Source organism: Pagrus major, chromosome 19, assembly GCF_040436345.1.
Source record: "Pagrus major chromosome 19, Pma_NU_1.0".
Lineage (NCBI taxonomy): Eukaryota > Metazoa > Chordata > Actinopteri > Spariformes > Sparidae > Pagrus > Pagrus major.
In genome coordinates this window covers 16,319,864-16,340,373 of record NC_133233.1, presented here as the reverse complement: position 1 = coordinate 16,340,373, position 20,510 = coordinate 16,319,864, and the positions used below count along the sequence as shown (strand labels likewise).

Below are 20,510 nucleotides of genomic sequence, written 5' to 3'. Positions count from 1 at the left end.
ATTATCCTAAGTATGTGTGACACTGTTTTTGGAAGAAGGTCATTGTTGCTGATCTTTTCAAATATCATTTTGATGTTTTTTTGGCAACACAACCTGAATTTAATTGTTAAAAATCTTCATTAAATTGGTTATATAAGTCTCAGTAATGACTGGGCAAATGCATCCAAAACTAACTAAAGCATGACTTAACATATTAACCCATTTGCACCGAAGCCAACAGGTCATGCTGCGGGGCACTAACAGGCTCGAACATGCAACCAAGTTCATGCAGCAGATCTGTCTCTCTCTGTAGGTAGTGAGACATACCTCTGAAGAATGTGCAGGGACATGTAGAGCTGGGGTTCGTTGGTGGCAGGCGAGCGCACCAGTTTACTCTTGGTGTGCGCCGACACGATGGTTCCATCGGAGAGGGAGAAACGGTAGATGGGGCTGAATGCCTGGCCGTGGCGGAGCACTACGGAAACAAGTGCACTTAAATCAGTAAATGGATGCACATTTTTAACTTTGATTATTTTGTATACACATATGTTTTTTGTGATCTAATTGAGGGTCTCAAAGCACCCATGATTCAATCACCATTAACACACATGCAGTCATCTAACAATGGTGCTCCAAACACCAAAGGAACAATCAACAGCAAAGAATTAAACAGGATATTCTTTAGAGCGAGTGGTGTTACCTTCCTGCTGATGTCTCTTTGCAAACGACATCTCTCCATCATTCTGTAGGTGGAACCTCTGGATGCAGCGCCTCACCAGATCCTCCCAGCCTGGTTTCATGGACGCCCTCAGGAGACTTGTATCCAGGGATGTTATCTTACCTAAACACAGCGGAGCGGATTAGGAAGGCCTCACTCAGACATGAATGCCAGGATTTCTATACACATGCACAAACCAATCAGCTGAGCTGACAGGGATTCAATTTCTCTTTCAAACATAAATATGTTGAACAGCTTGTTGATCTTCCTTTGGCCACAGTTCTGTGGTTTGATATCAGTTAAAGAAGTACTAAGGATTTACTCAGTTTATTGACATTCTCATTACAACTTGTCAGAAGCTTGAGCTAAAAAAAAGTCCTGGATGCTTAAGATTAGATAAACATGTGCACAAAATGTAAGTTTGCCATTTAGACACTCAATACAACAGGTAGAGTGCTTTATTTCATCACTGGGGCAGCTTGAACTTAACTATCTTTAGAGCTGAACAAACACACCCATGCTGCCTACGTGCGTAAACACACACACATGGATGTACACTCTAGTAGCAGTGCAACAGTTGTCCCTCACTGGGTTGCAATTTAAATGGAGGCAGTGATGCATTTGAAGGGCTGACAACCAGACAGCTGCATGAGTGACAGCCACAGCGACTGACTAAAGACTTGTCACAGTAGCATCTTACAGCACAACATCCAACAAGTTCTCATAGGCAAAAGACGACTGCAGAGGTATTTTTTTTTTTTAACTTATGATACTTATTTTATCCAGAATCTTGCAGCCCTGACAAACAAGAAAAAAAAAATCAAGGCATGCATACATCCACACCTACAGAAGTCTGGGTGGGGAACTACAGAAAATTACTAAATGTCAGCGAGTAACTACGAGTGTGCGTTTGTGTGTTGTGGCACAAGCACATCAAAGAAGACCAGGTGAAATGCAGACAGCTGTCTACATCGATGCGCCAGTGTTCAGACAGATACTTTACCTCCCAGAGTGCAGACAGAGGTGGGCAGCGGTTCAATGAATGCATTCCATCCTAAGGGCCTTTACCAAGGATATAATAATCTTTAAATACCCAAATTGTGGTGTGAGGTGATTTATAGTGCTACAGCTGTACGTGTGAAAATGCTCTCGAAGGGCATCTAGAACGGTCACTATAATTACCATATTATTAGCCTTTACTGGACAGTTGTTTTTCTGTGGGCTTAGAAAATGTGTTTTTTGTTCTCTGCAGTATTAGTTTGTAGCTCTTGGTCGTGTACCTTGCAGGTCCTGGCGTGTGGTGAAGCTCTCATGTGTGGGAAGCATGGGTCTTTCCTTCATGGGCACCCTGCGAGCCACACAGATCAGGCACGACTGAAAGTCTAAAAGAGAGGACAAACAGAGGAAAACAGAGGGAATGGGTGGAGGAAAAGAAGAGATCAGGTAGAGGATATAACAAAGAGGAGAGGGCAGAGAGGAGAGGAGGAAGAAGGGGGGATGGGAGAGGAGAGGGGAAGATGGGGGCGTGAATGATAGAGACAGAGGGAGGGAAAGAAAATGAAATGCATGTTATTCCCAGGCAGCATAATTAATACAGTTATTAATGAGCATGGGGATCAGGGCTCCGCTCCTTTCATGAGGAGGAGCAGCTATCGCTGGCGAGGGAAATGACGAAGTGTGACCTTTGAAGGTGTGTGTGAGCGTGTATGTGTGTGTGAGCACTTGTGTGCCGCCTGTGTCTCCGGATGGTCTCACCTACAGTGCCATCTCACACCGATGACACCTCCCCTGGCCCGACATTAAAGATTGCCATCGCTCAATCATGACAGTTGCCCCTCTCTCTCTCTCTCTCTCTCTCTCTCTCTCTCTCTCACACACACACTCATACCCACACAGATGACACCGCCAAGTCCAGGGCTGGGGTGACCCCAAAAAGTCTGCCATCTGACTTTCCTATGCCAGTAATACCCACAATCCCACACATGTTTCTAGCAAAGAAATGCATGCCAGGGCTAACACACACACACAAGCACACACACATTCCTCATTTTGACTTGTAAACAGAGCCTCTTGGGTGGTCCGGTCCTTAAGATCTGTGAATCTCTCTAAATTCTCTTGCTTTCTCTCTCTCTCTCTCTCCTTCCTGCTTCTGTCTCAATCGACGAATGGACAAATATCTGCAACTGTAACCACACACACACACACACACACACGCACACACACAAGCACACACTTACAAACACTCACACACCTCTGGCCTGGGTCCTAGTCAGTCTATTCGCCAAAGTATGGTTGGCAAGCAGCTGGTGCACAAAGGAAGCCAGAGAGGGGAAAAGACAGGTTGAGACTCGACCAGGAGTGAAACATTTCCACTTATTGTTTTAATTAACCACTGAGTTATAGCCTGGCAGTGGGGAATCATGGCCGCTCATTAAAGCCACTGAGCAAATAGGATTGAAGTAGTTAAGATGTAGAATGCAAGTGTTGAGAGAGAATTACATATCAATGCTTTACAAAGTACAGAAAAGTTCTGGATAAGGGACGGTCACTTGTGATGGAAATTTACTAAAACTACAGGATCTCAAGTTTCTGACTAAAGCCATGAAACCACTGAGAAAAGCCCAGTGACCTCTCAGTGACTGAACACTGTACGGACAGCAACATACAATTTAAATAACTTCCCAGGAAAGGCAGATGTTAAGACTGGTGGCTTTTCTCTCTTTCTCTGCTAAAATATGCTCAAAAAACATGTTTCAAATGTCAAATATAACCCGGAGGTTATCAAAAGGACGCTTTATTGATGCAATACACGTGATTAAAAAACAGCCACATCCTTCCTTTGGAGTCATAAGCTCAGGTTTGTGAGGGATGTACATGAATTATAGATGGGCTTTAATGACAGCTGCCCAGCCTCTCGTCTCCCTCGTGTCACTTAACTTTTCATGGATGGAAGTTGAGTGGCACCAGCACAGCTCTGCATCAGCTGCTCAGACCCCTTTTCACATACAAGGACAGCTATGAGCCTAATGTGGCTAAATCTCAACGATCTATTCATAATAAATCTAAATGGCTGTAGCTTTAATTCATATTTAAAATCATTTTCCATTCTGCAGCAGTTGTGCCTTTTTGATTCGCTTTTGCCTTAATCAAGGTTTCTGAGCTTCAACATGTGCATCAGCTCTGCTTGCAGACATCGAGGATTCTCATTCTGTTGACTTTCATTCATCCATTCAAGACGACACCAATCAGTCTGATGTTATGTAAGGCAGAGATGCTTACAAATGTGTTTTCTGTTCTTGGTGAACCAGACAACTTTGAGTTTTTCCCATTTTCTAAATTTGTTTTTATTATGAACGCCAGTGTTCAAGGATTAATTTTGGCATTTCTCTTTAGCAATGTCTCATTCATCAGTCACAATAAATTGCCTTCTGTCTGTTGTGAGCAGACTTTTGCCTCCAATACTGACAGAGTGTTTAGAAATTGTCCCAACAATAATAATTCCTTTACTTTCTAACATTAATTTGCAAGTTCTTAGATCCAAATCTCCAAAGTTTCTTTCTAAACATTTCTTAATTGACTATTCTGTTCTTAAACATAGAGATAGACAATTGCTCTAGATGTCTACGTGTAAATATGAGATGGTCAAAATCATGACGGTTCTATACACATCACATAGAGGTACACTCTTGACCGATTTCGATTTTCTTTCTTTTCGAGGAACAATAATTATAAGCATACACAAACATTTTCTTACACTGTAAGCCATTTTAATGGCCTGTTACTGAAATGTCTGAGTACATTTTAGCCAACTCTTTTAAGCATTAAAGCAGTGTATACTGGTATATGTGGGACTGTCTGGACTAATTTGCTGCAATTGACAAGTGAACGGAATAAAATTTGCTGCTCTGGTTCAGACAATGGGTCCTTGTCCTCAAAGTTAATGTGCAATTCATAACCCTCGGCTACAATGTTTTACTTCCCCAAATGGCGACGTGTTTGTAGATGCAACTGGCACAGAATAGGATATATCTGACACTGATCGGCCAAAAAAAGCAGTTTGAAGAAGCCACACTTTGTGGTCTTGAAAACTGATATAATTTTTTTTTTTTGAGATTTAAGACTAAGCAATTAATTGTGAAAAGAACTTTGTCCAAGGTTGTTATGTAGGGTCACTACTTGAGTGCCAAGTAGTCCTCCAACTTTCCCCACACCATCTCCCCTCTCTCCTTGCATACCGTCTCCTTCCTCCTTGATGGACTTGGGCTCGGAGACTGCGAAACACTGCATGGTCTCGTATTTCTGCTGCTGAGGCTCGTGCTCGTGCGCCTCATCCTGGCTCTCGCTGTGGGGGTTGACCAGCATTCGGCAGTTGAACGTGTGACTGTTCCTCCTCGGACCCTCACTGGACCACGGGACGCCGTTCACTACGGGGGAGACAGGAAGGAGAGGAGGGAGATTTACAATGTGGCTTCCTGTGGATTTTATTTGATGAATTTTACTGCAGCCAAAAACTTAACAACAAAACAGGGAGAGCTGCGACGAGCAAGCCAAGAGAGGCTACCTCACTGCAAGTGAAAGACATAATGAGAGCAACACAGAGAGAATGAAGCCGGAAAAAGTGTAAAAAAGGAGAGAGCAGTTGCTGGGTAGAGATCAGTCATAATGAGCAGTTGGAACCCGGCGCCCTGTGCCATCTATCCACAGCCATGCATCACAGCCAGGCGTCCATATGCATGTCCTCTAAAACATCATTGCCAATCTTTCTTCTTCTCTCCAACACTTACACAGGCGCGATCAAACACACAAGTACACGCATGTGCACACACACACACACAAAAAGAAAAGAAAAAGAGACATGTACAGTCACACACACACAACTCATTTAACTCAAACTCCCATCACACTCCATCTGGTTTGTGATCTCATTCGGTGCATTGATAATCTCTCAGTATCTGGGACACAGCCCACTGATCGTTTCCAGGGTACTCCGCTCTGTGCTGCTCCCCCACCCAGATGGCTGGGCACTCAGACCTCAATCCGGTGCACCAGGAGAGAAGAGGAGAGGATGGGACCGAGAAAGAGCTCCTGATGGGGTGCACTGACATACATTACAATCACCTCTTGCGCAGAGGAGATGGAGAGGTAAGATGTGGAGGAGGAATGGAGGTATGAAAAAAGAGGAAGGACATGGAGGGAAAAGAAGGGGGCAAAACTGGAGGAGAGGAAGAAAAAGGAAAATGTCTGTCGGCCTGTTTTCACGAGATGAGCGACGCTGGGAGAAGGACAATGCTTTTCAGGGATGCTCGGAAGCGAGAAACATGAAAATGGGAAGTTGGGTGAGGGTGAGAATAACACACAAAGTGAAGAGAAGGGGAAGGAAGGGCATGAGATGAGAATATAGGAAGGGAGCGATGCTGCTGACAGGGGAGAGACGCCGAAAAAGGAAGTTAATTAGCTGAAAAGGGAGGGAGGAAGAAGAGAGGAGCGAGAGCGAATGTCTGGGCGGCTGAGCATCAGCAAAAGAGAAAATGAAGAACCTATAGGTGTTATGCACCGTGCCAACCCTGTATATAAAGCTTACATAACACTTTGTATTAGCCAGCTTTCTCAAATCCTCTCTGTGGCAGTTCAACCGTAAACAATTTAGCAGTTTAATTAAACTGACATCACTACTAAACAGCCACCTACAGCATACCTGTCTGAGTAGAAGAGAAGAGGAGAGTGTTGTGATGTAAAAAGCAAGAGATGAGGCTAGCGTGTGAGGGAGAGCCTGCAAAATTATGAGCAGAGGTGGGCAATGAGGCAACATGGAGAACACACATGCGGGATTAGGAGAACAGAGAGAGACGTGGAGCACAAGTGACACAGCGAGAAGGAAAAGTGACAGGTAGAAAAAAGCTGAATGCAGCCAGGGAAAAATGAGCCGGAGGCTAACCGAGTGATTTGGGCAGCAGGTTCTTGATGAACTCGGCGTGATCTCCGACGTGCAGCACGCTGTACACGCTGGTGTTCATCAGCTCCTCCTGGTTGTAGCGCAGGTACTGGGTCACGTTCTCCGACACGAACACGATGTTGCCTTCCATGTTCACAACGAAGAAGAAGCCGTCCAAGGCCTGGAGGGGTGGGAGAGAGAAAAGTAACACAGGTTTGAGGTTGTGTATTGAATTTTTACACTGGTACTTAAAAAATATTTGACAATGAAATGGAGGGAAAAGTAGGAGAAGAATGGTGGTTGGTTTCCTGGTTTCCTCACTGTTTACTTATTATCTTTAATGATGTGCCATTTGTACCCAATTTGTGGTTACTGTCCATCCCCTAGCATGCACATACAGTACTGAAATTTTGGCACGTGTCTTATCTAGCTGTGTAATATGCAGCACATCTCCATTTTATCTAAAAACAGGTGATTAGTACACTTTGTGCTGGGTACTTCGATCACTTCCGCAGACGCTCAACATCAGTGTGTCTGATAGAAAGCAGGATAAAAGCAGACGCCTGCAGAGATTGGAGGATGTGCAGGAGGAGGAGCACTTAATTGAAATAATACAGCCCTAGGTCAGCCATTACACACAAGATGGTGTCAATTAGGCCATCAAATCACACCGAGCCCTTAAAAAAAGGAAATTCTGGTGGTTGTAAAGCTATAAAATCTACTGTAAAGATAAGAGAGACTACTGTCAAGGTGTCTGCTCCTCACCTCTGCTTATAATGATTAACTGCACATTACAGACATTTAAAACATATTGTAGGCTGAATTCTTGCTTTTGTCTTTGTAATGACCCTGAGTAACATACCTGCAATCAACCAGCGGGCTAAACTCATACGCCCCGGGCTACACATGTACACATGACATGATCAGATTGAGACAGAAGTTTTCCCTCGCCTGCATTAAAGCGGCACAAGCTGAAAATAGGCTTAAGGAGAACTCATCTATCACCGCATGAAGCAGAGTGTTTCCAAAATGCAACACGATTGTGCAAGTCCACCCAGTGTGAAGAAAGGCCATGTCCTGGACAAGTAGGGCAAATAGTAACAGCAGAGCAAACACTCTTTAGTGCCAACTATTGCCTTCTTGCAGACAGTCTTGCATAATATCATTAGCCAACAGCTTAATTTACAATGGCCTGCTTAAATATACACCGTAGCTCTGAGCCACCATCCTCTCTTTGTTCTATTTTGCACCTATTGCCTTCATACACAACTCTATATAGCTCCGACAGCAATGTACAGTAGATAGTGAATTGTTATAGTATAGGGAGTAGGGTCAGGTCGACTCCCCTCTCCTATCTGCATGGTGGTACTTATGACATGATACTGGTGCTATGCAAACAGCGGCTCTTGCTAAAGTGCATGACTGTTTCGCTAATAACAATTCAAACAGGTCTCTAGTAGGGCTCAGTGCTGAACCTAAATACTTTTTTGTTACAGACAGAAATGTATCTGGAGAGTCAAAAAAAACGTTGTGAGCATCCACACTGATGGATGGTAACGCTTTATAACATTGGCGCTGAGCATGTGCTGCACCCTCCAGCTGTGTCGGCAGCTTAGGAGAATGGATATTGATTACAGAGAGAAACAAACAAAAAAAGAAGGACATGGTTTTCCAAAGTTCTTCAAAGATGAGTGGAGTTAGAAAAATCCAACACTTTGTTACGAGAGTCTGTCTTTTAGAGACAAATGTTATACTTATAAGTACTTACATACTTATGAGTCAACATCAAAGAACCCGACGACTGTCAAAGAGACCCAATCAGTGTGTGTTCAGTAAGATGTATACATAATCAAGACTGAGTTATTAAAGTAGGCTATCAATAAGCTTACGTAAAAGTGGAAGTCAACAGTTAGAAAGCAATAACAAAACCAGTATTCGATTTGCTAATTTTTAGCAGGGGGGTGGACCTGGTTTATTTCATCCACCTGCGACTACATGACTGACTCCGTTGGTTCTTTTGGCTTCAGAGCCATGGTCGGGGCCATAGATTCTTACTTGCACAAACCTCAGTCAGATCAAAGAGTCCGGCAGGCCAGCCGAAACATGTTTAGCTAAACCACCCCTCTGCACTCTTTCGTCCAGGAATGGAGAGGGGTGATGCCATCCTCCCTCATATCGCCTACTGTTTATAACCACTCCTGCAACATTATTTTGTATAAAAATGGGCACAAAATCAAGCTAAGTGATGGCCCTGAGAACTCAGATGGATTTTGGTTGGCTGTCTAGCAACGACAGCATCAAATGTCTCCTGTTTTTTTTTTTATAATCTCTCTGCCGATTTAAATACTAACTCGGCTAAAGTTGTACTGTATTTTTAGGGCAACATATACAGCTTCTTCATGATGTTTAACGTTTAAGAGATTTGGCTTCTTTTGTTAAATGGAAGAAAGATATTTATTTTTCTTAAAGCAACATATCAAAATAAATATTGTTCCATCTGTACCAAGATTATAACAGTTTTGGTTAACACGTCATTTGATGGTAAGTGGGTGGTCATTACCAAGCAACATATTTAAGATGTATTTGAAATTATCCCCAGATTATCACAATAATGAGCTCAAAATCTATTGAAAATTACAGCGACATAATTTAATAACAACATTCTGCCATCTTCCACAAGCAGCACCATCTGGTTTCTGCTTAACTTCTGCAAATCATGACATTATAATTTCCAGCTAGTTTCTGTCTCACTTCTCAGCAGACCAACTGTTGTGCATTGCTGCAGCTTAACTTTCAACTAGTTTCTCCCCCAACTTCTGCAGGTCAGTTAATGAAAGTCCTTTTTTTTTAAACCATTTACATTCTCACCAAATTCTACCACTTCAGCAGATCTGTCAAACTTTGGAACATTTTTCAAATTATTTTTAATTTCTTTCAAATTATCGGCCCTGAATTGCTAATTAGAGACAGATACAACTGAAGCTAGGTGAAAATTAAAACACCTACTTACTATGAAATTTTCAGACCTGCAAAACAAAGTGTAACCTAGTTTTGAATTTTCAATGGTTTATTATTTGATTTTGGGCTTAACTTTAAGATTTAAGATTTTTAATTTAGATTCCGTTCGTCACAAATGCTTAGTGTAAGTTTTAATATATTAAGTTTTACAGTAGTTGTAGTTAGTTTTTGTTATGGCCAGGTACAATATGTCAGATGTATGTAGTCCGTATAGGAATACTACAAAATACATTTGCTAAATGTGTTACTAAATGCTTCTAATCCAATTATTTGTATATGTTCTATGTATGTGTAGTATGAAAGGGCTACAACTTTTTATTTAATTGTGCAAACTTCTATTGCAAAATAGCAAGAAATGAACCAAATACCTTATTGCTAAAAAACAAACTGAAATGAATACATTACATTTTATTGTATCTTAGTTTTGTAAACAGACAATAGTTTGTGTTTTAGTTCTTCTGAAAGGGTATTGTTTTTACGAGTTTCAGCTGCGATAATAACCCTGATCTGTACTGAAACCCAGCTATCATATTGGTTCCAGTATCAAGACATTTTAAACATACTCAGCCCTAGTTTCTAGCGCCATCATATTGACCATATGGAGCAGTCCACCAGGAGTGCAAAATATATGCCACAAAGGTCTTATGACAGAACAAGACTTGCTCCCAGGAGGTTAAAACAACACCGCACTAGTGTTGCGCACACTCACAAGAGAGTGGGCGGCAGAGAGCCTTAGAGGAGGGTCATGGGGCGCGTGGGTGCACTTCCTGCCGATGGCCATTCTCCTCGGAGCATCCTGTAATGAGCCCGGGCTGGCGGACAAGAGGCCGTGGCTAGAGCGGAGCGGGTGTGAATGGCCGATCACTGTGTTTTTGGGGGCTGCTGACAGATGGGAAAGCATGCAGGCTGCACCGGGCTATATTTAGCTGCGAGTTAGTATGTCGATTCAGTGACGCTGGACCAGGAGAGCTATAAATATTCCATGACAGGACAGATCTAGAGGCGAAGGGAGAGGAGTTGGGGAGGGAGAGAGAAAAGAGAAGCGAACAAGTAAGAGGGAGAGAAAGGGAGGGAGGAAGTGAGTGAGAGGATGGGCTCAATGGACTGATTCATTCGCCAGGCTGTTGCTTTCTTTCTCATTATACGTAAGCACTTCAGTGGCCCTCCACAGGACAACGAGGCCATTGCTCTGCTTGGTGATTTACAGCCAATCCAGGGCAGATACAAGATGCTGGCGGCTTTTACACCACACAGCTACGCTCAGACACAACCACTCCTTGCCCATTTGTGATTGTTCTCTGTGGGTTGGACTATTCATTATAGACCGATCATGACTGAAAGAGAAATGTATCTCCTTCCTATTTGAGTGTTTGTATGAGTGTTCAGTCTGTGTCATTTTGATACAACACTGTGAAAAAAGCATGAGAAGGCCCTCTACCCACCTCCAGCATCATTGGTCCCAAGGCATCTTTGTCAATCACACTTTGGCCTGTTGATGAGACATCAGCCTTCTGTACCTCCTCCTCGTTTGCTGCTGCAGCTTTTTCTGTTAACAAGAGAGTCAGTGATAAAGGTTTAGAGGCAAAATAAAGAAAAATTGAAAACACCATATAATGCGTCTCAAAGAGAAAAAAAACATTTTGCTTTTCTCGCTGAAGTTGACCCACATATTTTAAAAGAGGTCATTTTTAGACAAGACTTTTAACAAGTATCTTTCTGGCTACAAAGCAAACACATCTCGTCCCTTTGTCAAAACACGTTGCCATGGCTCAAACCCAAGCACTGAGCAGTGAGCAGAGTGAACGATTGCTGTAAATGAGTGTGTCAGAGCATGCAGCTGCCACGCTGGTGGCAGCCACTGGATGGACTGCATTGTCATGTTAAAAAAAAGGGAAAAAAGAAGGTATTATGAAAACACTGACAGAGTGTAAACAACTCATGGTCCCAATAAAGCAGCAACTTGTTACTTTGTGGTCGAGCTGCAAAGGCAGACCTTGTTTTCCCAAAAAGTTCACCATAAAAGGTTCAGTGTGTAGGATGTAGTGCAGCCAATTGAATACACCTCATTTCACTGAGGGTATAGGAGAAACTATGAAAATGTCCCCAAGAATGCAAAGGGTCCTCTAGAGCCAGTGTTTTGGTTTGTCCACTCTGGGCTACTGGAGAATCACAGCGACTTGGTGAAAGAGGACCTGCTCCCTCTGTAAATATAAAATACTCATTCTAAGGTAACGAAAACACAACTTGTATTGTCAGCTAATTATACACTAATGAAATATATATATATATATATATATATATATATATATATATATATATATATATATATATATATATATATATATATATATATATATATATATATGTATATATATATATATAAATAAAATAAAAAGATCCTCCTAAATTCTTCACACTGGACTTTTAAATATACATTGACTTTTTGTTTTGAAGTATATAAACACAGCTTCCAGAGATTAATAAAAGGTGCAATATGTAAGGACTGGCTATCATTGATCAAAATCACACTCAAAACAAATAGCAACATATCACCAGAGTAACCACAAACTGCTGCTAACTGTAGCTGCCCTTAGCTAGTTAGCTTAGTTAGCCTTGCAGCTCGCGGTTCTGACTGGGAACTCGGGGAGTGTTTACACCACTAGCAAAGGAAAGCTCATTATCATGCTAATTTTAGTAGATACACCTAAACAACACAATACATAGACATAATGTAAAAACTGCCATTTTTTCCCCACATTCTGTTGACAATTTCAGTCAATTTTTCAGTCAACTAAAAATCTTACATATTGCCCCTTTAAGCAACTTAAACACATCGCCCACAGGCTTGTATAGGCAACCGAGAGAGGCAGGAAAGGTCTCATTTTTCAGGTCACGTTAAAATCTGCTTATATGTGGCCAATTAAAAAATGATACATGTGAATTTCTAAAAAAGTTACACAGAGCCCCTTTAAGTAACAGGATAGTATATTAGTTGTTTTTTTAAATATGCCAAGACAATAAATTCTCCACAAAACACCAGCTGTATCTTTAAACTGGTTCAATGTCACAGGATTTTTAGATGATAGTGATTTCAGGGGGTCATAAACCGTGAGAACTCTTTTGAGAGTCTTATTTTGAACTACAGAGCCACATTTTACTCTGAAAAGCTCTTCAGCATCGACAGTCTACGAGTAGCCTCCCTTTACATATGGACTCCCTTTCTCAAATAACTTCAGTTGGCAGTGTCTCCATGTGAGCTCATGCTGCTGTTGGATTTCCAAGTATGGAATGTAGCAAGTATGGCTTGTTACACATACAGGTATGTTTGGTCTGTATTAACACTAAACTGGACCCTGGCAAAACACAATTACAATAATTCGATTAGCTCCACACTGATGTTTCCAAATGATAAACATCTCACCTTTGAATCGACTGCCTAATAAACTGCCCCGAACCCTTTAATGTAATGATCATGTGACCCATTTAGTTAGGATTGAAAATCAGAGTATCCTGTGCGCTCCTGTACCTGCGCCATGGTGCTGTGCATTTGTCCATGTGAGTGATTGGGTTAATAACCATGCAGAGAAGCCTTATGTTCAGAGCGTAGGCTGCCCTACTTTTGGAGATGATGATGAGAGGCGGAATATGAGTGGGCTGTTGGGGGGGACACATTTAACTGTCGCACCATGCCAAGAAGAGGACTGACCATATGGTGAGAGAATGTTGTGGTGAAAAGCAAACAAAATCATGTCCTTCCTTTTTTGTTTTGTTTTTTTCTTTTTTGGGTGTAGACGTGTGAAAGCTGATGCACTAATGCAGGTTTCCCCCCCGCTCTGTGGGCTCGTGCAACAGCGCACAGACCCACATTCATCTCTTTCAGCATTAATGATGTGTGCATCAGCAGGACCTCTCCAGGCCCAGCGGGGCCCGGTATACCAGCACAGCTGCCCTGGGTACAGGCCCATCACTCAATGTCAGTGCATCCCTCACTGGCTCTCTGTCCGTCTGCAGAGCTGTGCCACAGATAGAGGGAGGAGCTGATTAATTAAAAGGGTTATGTGACTGGTGATAACTGCGACTTCATCTGTAACCGGAAAGACATTTGCCATATACTCTATTCTTCTCTCTCTTATTCAAAATTTCACATGCGGTGTATGTGGTAATTTTTCACACATGCATAATGAATAAATACATACTTGCTGCCGCCCAGCAGCTACTGTATTTTCAGCCTCCATCCAATGAGAGCTGGCCTTTGCTAAGTTGGCAAGAGCGGGCAGTTAACAGTGTAAAGAAAGCTGTAAAACTCTTGGCTATGCCATTACTTTATAGGTGCTATAAAGATATCATTACTCAACATATTGTCTATTAAGATGCAACAAGCTGGAAACAGAAAAAAAGGCTGTGCTATACTAACAACTCCACCCTGAGTTCAATTAGCAAAATGCATGCAGACAGCATGAAAGGAACAAACAGGGATGAATTAAATGCTTTCAGTAGGAGGCCACTTTTTCAAAAGGCCAACAATCACTGCATTGCACCTCTCTGCAGGGCTGTGACACCAATCAGTGAGACGTATTAAGTCACATTAGTGTAATTTAATACATTCACTTATGTCATAATAAAATGAAAATGTATTTTACACGGTAATGATGCTCTCAGGGGGAAAACAATAACAGTGCTATAGAAAGAGAGATTGTGCACCATAAACAAACGTTGGAGCATAACACTAAACGGATGACAGATGAGGTTCAATGGAAAGAACAACTGGCTGTGGTAAAATGATGAGGACAATAAAGACATCTAAATGAGCTTTCTGTGTGTCCCTGCCTGAACAACAAGTGTAGCGAGAAAAATGAAGGGCAACTGAATTTGAGACCCAAGAGGAGGAGCTGCCGCTAGAAAAAGGTGGCTACTGAGGTCTGAAGAACAAAGCAGAGAAGCAAGAACTGCTCACTGTTTAGCCCTTCCCTCAGTGGTTGCTGTACAAACACAATTACGCCTTCAGAGGCAGGCTGGGGACGTCACTCTAACCTCGTGTAAAAAAAAAAAAAAATGGGAGTGAGGAAAGGAAGGGTTGAAGAGAGGGAGGGAGGGGGGAGGGACGGACAGACAGTAGCAGGAGTTTGTGAGTGATTTTTGCATCCATTACATAACGCTTAGCTCTGTGAGTCATATGAAACAAGATGACATCATCAGCCGGTCTGATTCATGTAGGCCTCGAATGGGCCGCTCTTTGTCTACCAGTCACTAGGCTGCTTTATCCAAGCTTATTCACAGTTTAGTTTTTGCCTTGATATTAACCTGAGCAATGTTACAACTATTTTTAGCTATGTTTGGAGCTGTTTAAGTTAAAAACACTGGGGTTCTATTCATCTTGGTCTGTTAAATCCGACATATAAAAAAAGTAAGAAAAACAGACCTCGACTAATTGCTAACAACTACTAAAAGGGAGAAGTTGGCAAGTACAACTGAGCAGGCTGATCCATTTGCCTGATGTTCTGGCTCAGGATGGACGCGGGAAGGATCGGCAGCCAACACACAAACGGCTCTGGTTCATCCACATTATATGATGAGGTGATGGGAGGGAACATTAAATCAATTGTGCTGCCCTTTAATAACGACATCAATTACTGTGCATGGAGCAGATCCCAAACCATAATATTTATGCAGTCTAACGGGAAGCTCCTGCCAACACAGAGCCACCTGTGGCACTTGTGGTTAATATTGGGAGCCTTAAAACCACAACAACATCCTGAGCATATTCATGATATTGTAGCACCAGATTCACAGAATAAAGCGCTACAAATCAAACAAGTGTGCATGTTTTCACTTCGGCTAGGCTGTATGTTGTACAATACAGAAGGTAAAGACTGCAGAGGAACAGATATTGTGATTTAAACACAGCCAGCTGAAATGTAATACAAGAATCTTTTCACTGTTGACATAAAACGTGTTGAAAAAAACATTACAGGCTTTACCTTGCTCCTTTATTTGTCTGATCTGTTTCACAGTTTCCTTGAGGATTGCACATTTGTCAGGCTTGACATTGAAGTTGTCGATGTCATTGAAGTTGGCAAAGATCAGCTCGGCGAGCTCTTCAATGTATTTGTTCTCGTGCTCGCGGTTGCGCTTCTCGTTGCTCCGCTTTGGACTGTGGAGACAAAGAGAACAAAGCAGTGAAGAAGACGGTAACAGCAGGAGGGATAAAAAACTAAACATGGAAAATAGAGGTGCAGGTGTGGGTACGTGTATTCATTGTAAGAGCAGGGATCTCTCTAAATTTCATTGCTAAAAAATTGTGCACAGCATGTTTCGCAAAGCTAAGCCTGGGAGAGAGGGTAAAGCGAGGGTCAATTATTCTCCATATGGTTTGAAATATATCTCTAGGCCTCTTCATTGTGCCAACATGGAGCACTGCATCAATAAAGAAACGCCTCATTCTCGTGCTTATCTACAGATAAATTATGTAGGTTTATTGTACAGACGTCACCAGTGCTTCAGGGTTAGCTGCCACAGTAACATACAGCCATTCCTGCAACTACTGGGATGCTACTGTAAGCACATTATTTCAAGATATAAGTAGCTGGTGGTCTTATACTTGGTAATAGATGATGCAGTAGGGTTTGAAAATGGACAATTTGGCAAAGATGCTAACCACACGCTTGTCCACAACACAGAGTTAGAATTAAACCAAGTACAAATGTCAGTGGGAGACTCGTTTGGCTGGCTGGACCTGTGTGAATTAAATATTTCTGTAGATTCAGAAATCGATGTATCAATTAAAACACGTCAGGAAGTCAGATGAGTTGACATCAAAGGGTCATTGCCCTGGGGAGGGCATGATCAACTGTTGGCCAGTGGTACAAGTCTTACCTGGGTCCCAGAAGTTCTGTAGAACATTCTTTACGTTTTCGCGACTCTGCCCTGGCAGGGTCAGACGAGTTTTCACCGACTCCACTCATCCTCAATGCATATCAGCGTCTGGAAAATGAGCACACAGAGACAAAAAACATAAATGCATGAAAACATGTGACATTTGATGGATCTACTGCAAACTCATTGCTTATGTACTGTAGGTGTAGCAGCATGCCCACGTGAGAATCTGCATAAAACACACACATTCTCACACACACATTCCAGTGCTGGGGGCACAGGTTGATCCACTCCAGGAGAAATGAGTGAAAATGGAGCGGAGAAAGAGATTCAATCATTTCTCTCTGATGGTGCAGCTCTCCCCAGAGAGACTGAAATGAGAACACGGCGCTTTGCCCACAGCACCAGACTGCGCGCTCAACCATGTACCAAGAAAAACCCATTCGTTACACGATACCAAGCGAAGCCAGCTCGCAGTGGGAGCCGGCTGGGTTCATAATCACAACATGTGTTTGTGTGTGTTTGCCGAGTGCCTCAGAGGATGCTTTACCTGCAAAGGTGTGTGAATGTCACTCAAAAATCAAACGTAAGGATAATCTCCTGTCTGCTTTGAGATCTTAGTGAGTAAGAATTCATAATGAGACTGCTTTATGCTATCTAAAGTGACAAGCTGGCCGGGGGCTGTTTCTATTACCAACACCCCACACAGCTCTATCTTGGGGTTTCTCTGCGACGCAAGATGAAATGCCATTAGGTTATAGCATGAGTTTAAGTTATGTTCTTAATCAAAATCATTCAGAACAACTCTGGAGCGTTCAGAGAGTTGGGGAAGTTTGTCCCTCTGCAGATGTTGAGCATCCATCCTCTTATCCTGCTCCTCCTCTCACCCTGCAAGTTAGTGGAAGGCTGAACTTAAGGCCTTTAAATGAAAGTCAATCAATTATTGATCAAAGTAATGTCTTATTAAATACCACCATCATCTGCACCAAAATTTGGTGCCAGCTAATGGACTCGGATTTCAACATAGGACGATATCTGCTGCATAGAAGATGTGAACACGTGTTTTCTTGCAAAGCAAATGGTGACATTTAAAAAATATATGCATAGATTTAATTTCTTCTTGGGTCATGCAGCCCTTTGCTTTTAGAGGGTTATAGAGGAAGGGGAATAAAAAGACACAAAAAGATACCTACATAAAAAAAAAAAGATTTTTCTTTTCTCCCTGCACAGTGCAAAAGGCTGGGGCATGCTGTGTTGTGATACACTCTCAGCCACTCTAACCATGGAAACGGCTGTGACACACACCGCTCGCTGCTCAGCCATTACATAAGGCATAACACAGAGTACAGCACAGCACAGCACAATGTAGAGCAGGGGAGGAATAGCGTAGCCTAGCAGAAGCCGGCTAAACTAAAAACGGAGCTAGTGACCATGCAAACTTGAGTGTGGCTCCCTCCTGGCCTGGAGTGACCTACTTTAAGCTAATGGTAGGGTCTGTGCTCAAATGGATGGAGTCAAAGCAATTGTGATTGGCCAGAGAGAGGCAGAGGAGACTCTGAAGGGCACGATTGGCCTGTACGGCGTATGGACAGGTAATGAACACAAACGTCGCTGTTCATATGTCCTTGCATTATGCTATTTTGAATTCCATCAGTCTGTATGCCGTGGCACTGTGCTGTCCACTGAAATGATAAGTCTCTATAGCAGAGGTTATGCGCTTTTATTAATGACAACAGAAACAGGCCATTAAACTCTCATAGCTAAGTGTCCCCCGTCCGTTCCTATTGGTTGTGCCTGGGCTTTCCAAGTTACCATGGGGATTCTAGACCTGATTGGTTGTGCTCGTCCCGCCGGGCCGGATATGATTGGTTGCCTTCGTCTCCTTGACATGGCAGTAATGATGGGTCAGTGTGCGTTGAGACAAATAAGAGAGACTGGAGAAAGCAGGCACGTCTCAATGACACCAGCGCAGACAGCCAGACAGCCCGGCCAGCAGCAGGCCACTCTTTTTTGTTGCTGGGGGGTCCGATCTTCACACGGGCAGACTAGCAAGGGATTTCTAATCCTAGAGAATGCCCCGGATCTCTGGGCAGCTATAAACAGCTGGGCGCTGGTGTTAGCACTTACTCTACAGAGCTGTGTCACCGAGTTAATTGTCAACATCGGCCACTAGGGGAGAGTTCCTCTTTTTTGCCAGGGCTCTCGCAGGCGACAGTAAGTCTGGAATAAAGTGGACAGTAGCATGTTGCTTCAATGTTTGTGTGTCTTCTCTCATCCGTTTCCTCTATAAAAAATCCTGTGTTGTCCTAATTAAAATTAATAATGTAAAGGAGTATGCCCTATAAAACTGCAGATCTATACAGCTGCCTGTTACACACTCGGCCGCACACAACACACACTGAGTCATCGTAGACATCAAGGCAGTGACGTTCAGGATGATAATGGAGCTTTCGATGATGACACAGACAATCATGTTTATGGCTTTAAATGTAGTACAGCTCTGAGCTTAGTACGCAATGACGCCTACCAATCTACCTTCAACACAACACATAGATCTGCATTATTCACTTACAACTCCTGTCACTTTATAATCAAAAAAGACAAACACAACAACCAATTTCAGCTCCTTGGACATGGCAATTTAAAAAGAAGTCGAGGGCAAGAAAAAGTCTGACAGAAATAAGAGGCTGTTGAGACAAGGGGACAACACAGCTCGATCATGAGCGCATGGCAGCTCTTTAACCATCCTAAAAATGAAGACGAATTCTTTAAAAGGGGCACTTTGTAGTTTTGGAGAAGAAATTCAAACTCAGAGTTTTAATATTTACAATATTAGTGAGGTAATAATACAAACTCAGAAATATTTATTTTCTCCAGAATGGAATAAACAAGCTGTGCTAAGAGAAAATAAATACATTTGTTTATTTAGTTTGTTTAGGCATAAACATCAGTCAGGGAAGATCTTTCTCTTCCGATTAAATTTCTACCCCAAAACTAAATAGTGCACCTTTACCAACACTACAACACTTATAGTCTACTTCATTTTATTTACTGCACACACAGTAATATAAGGGTTAGGGTTAGGGAGTGTTAATGGGGGAAAAAAACACTAACCAACTGAAAAGCCTTTAAAGAGACAAAATGATTATTACCCTGAGCACATGTAAAAAAGAAACTAACATAACTGATAGGGCTAAGCATAGATCCATGCATGCATATAAGACTGCCATACATTCATACACCTGTGCTGTGTGCGGATAAGTGACTCTGAGCGATGTAGGGTAAGTGGGGGCTGGGTGAGTAGCCTCATTATGTTTAGGACTGATTGGCATATTCTGAAAGGCAGCTACCAAATATTGCGTTCATCAAGCTGTCAGCTCATTTAGTTCATTAGTATTGTAAGATGAGACATATGGTCCATCAGTCACTGCAAGCTACCGTATGTTAGTCATAGGCGGTGTGAAATAAACTGAGCTTGAGTACTGAAGGGAAGTTCTTCAGCTTCCATTAGAGTAGGAAAGGATAAAGAGAAAAGGGTAAAGGGAAAATGCACAGATGGACAGTTTTCTTAAAAGGAGTCATATTACGCTTTTTTGTTTTTTTCCTCTCCTTCAGTGTTTTATTTATGTTCTTGTGCATGTAAACAATCTTGAAAGTTAAAAAGGTTGAAGAAGCTGCTCTCTCCCACAGAAAACACTGCTCCTGAAATGCCTCATCAGTAGTCCCGCCTTTAATTCCCTGACTTTGTGACATCACACTACGTTGCCATGTCACATATTTGCATAATTTATGCCAAGCGGCTAGTTTGGCACGTAAGAATTAATTTAGCACAGCTGCTCTGTTGTTAGCGGTGCTGGCTCAGGCATGTGTGAGCTGACTAATCAGAGGAGATTGGGTATTCAAGAGTGGGGGGCTTAAATAGACAGGAGCTAAAATAGAGCATTTCAGACAGAGGGGGAATACAGTGCTGCAGCACCGGACAGTGCAAAA

At 42.4% G+C, this 20,510-nt stretch overlaps 1 protein-coding gene across 2 annotated transcripts in view; it reads right to left on the bottom strand.

Annotated features, from left to right (window-relative positions):
* The window catches only part of ncoa2 (nuclear receptor coactivator 2), a 62,151-nt gene that overhangs the window by 18,907 nt on the left and 22,734 nt on the right, over window positions 1-20,510 (bottom strand). For both annotated transcript variants that reach the window (XM_073488194.1, XM_073488195.1), the window contains exons 3-10: window positions 16,521-16,628; window positions 15,626-15,798; window positions 11,090-11,193; window positions 6,633-6,810; window positions 4,933-5,121; window positions 1,978-2,079; window positions 680-820; window positions 307-454 (exon numbers count right to left, since the gene is read on the bottom strand). In XM_073488194.1, coding sequence (XP_073344295.1) covers window positions 307-454; window positions 680-820; window positions 1,978-2,079; window positions 4,933-5,121; window positions 6,633-6,810; window positions 11,090-11,193; window positions 15,626-15,798; window positions 16,521-16,609 — 1,124 coding nt within the window. In that variant the 5' untranslated portion in view covers window positions 16,610-16,628. The remainder of the gene's footprint in view (window positions 1-306; window positions 455-679; window positions 821-1,977; window positions 2,080-4,932; window positions 5,122-6,632; window positions 6,811-11,089; window positions 11,194-15,625; window positions 15,799-16,520; window positions 16,629-20,510) is intronic.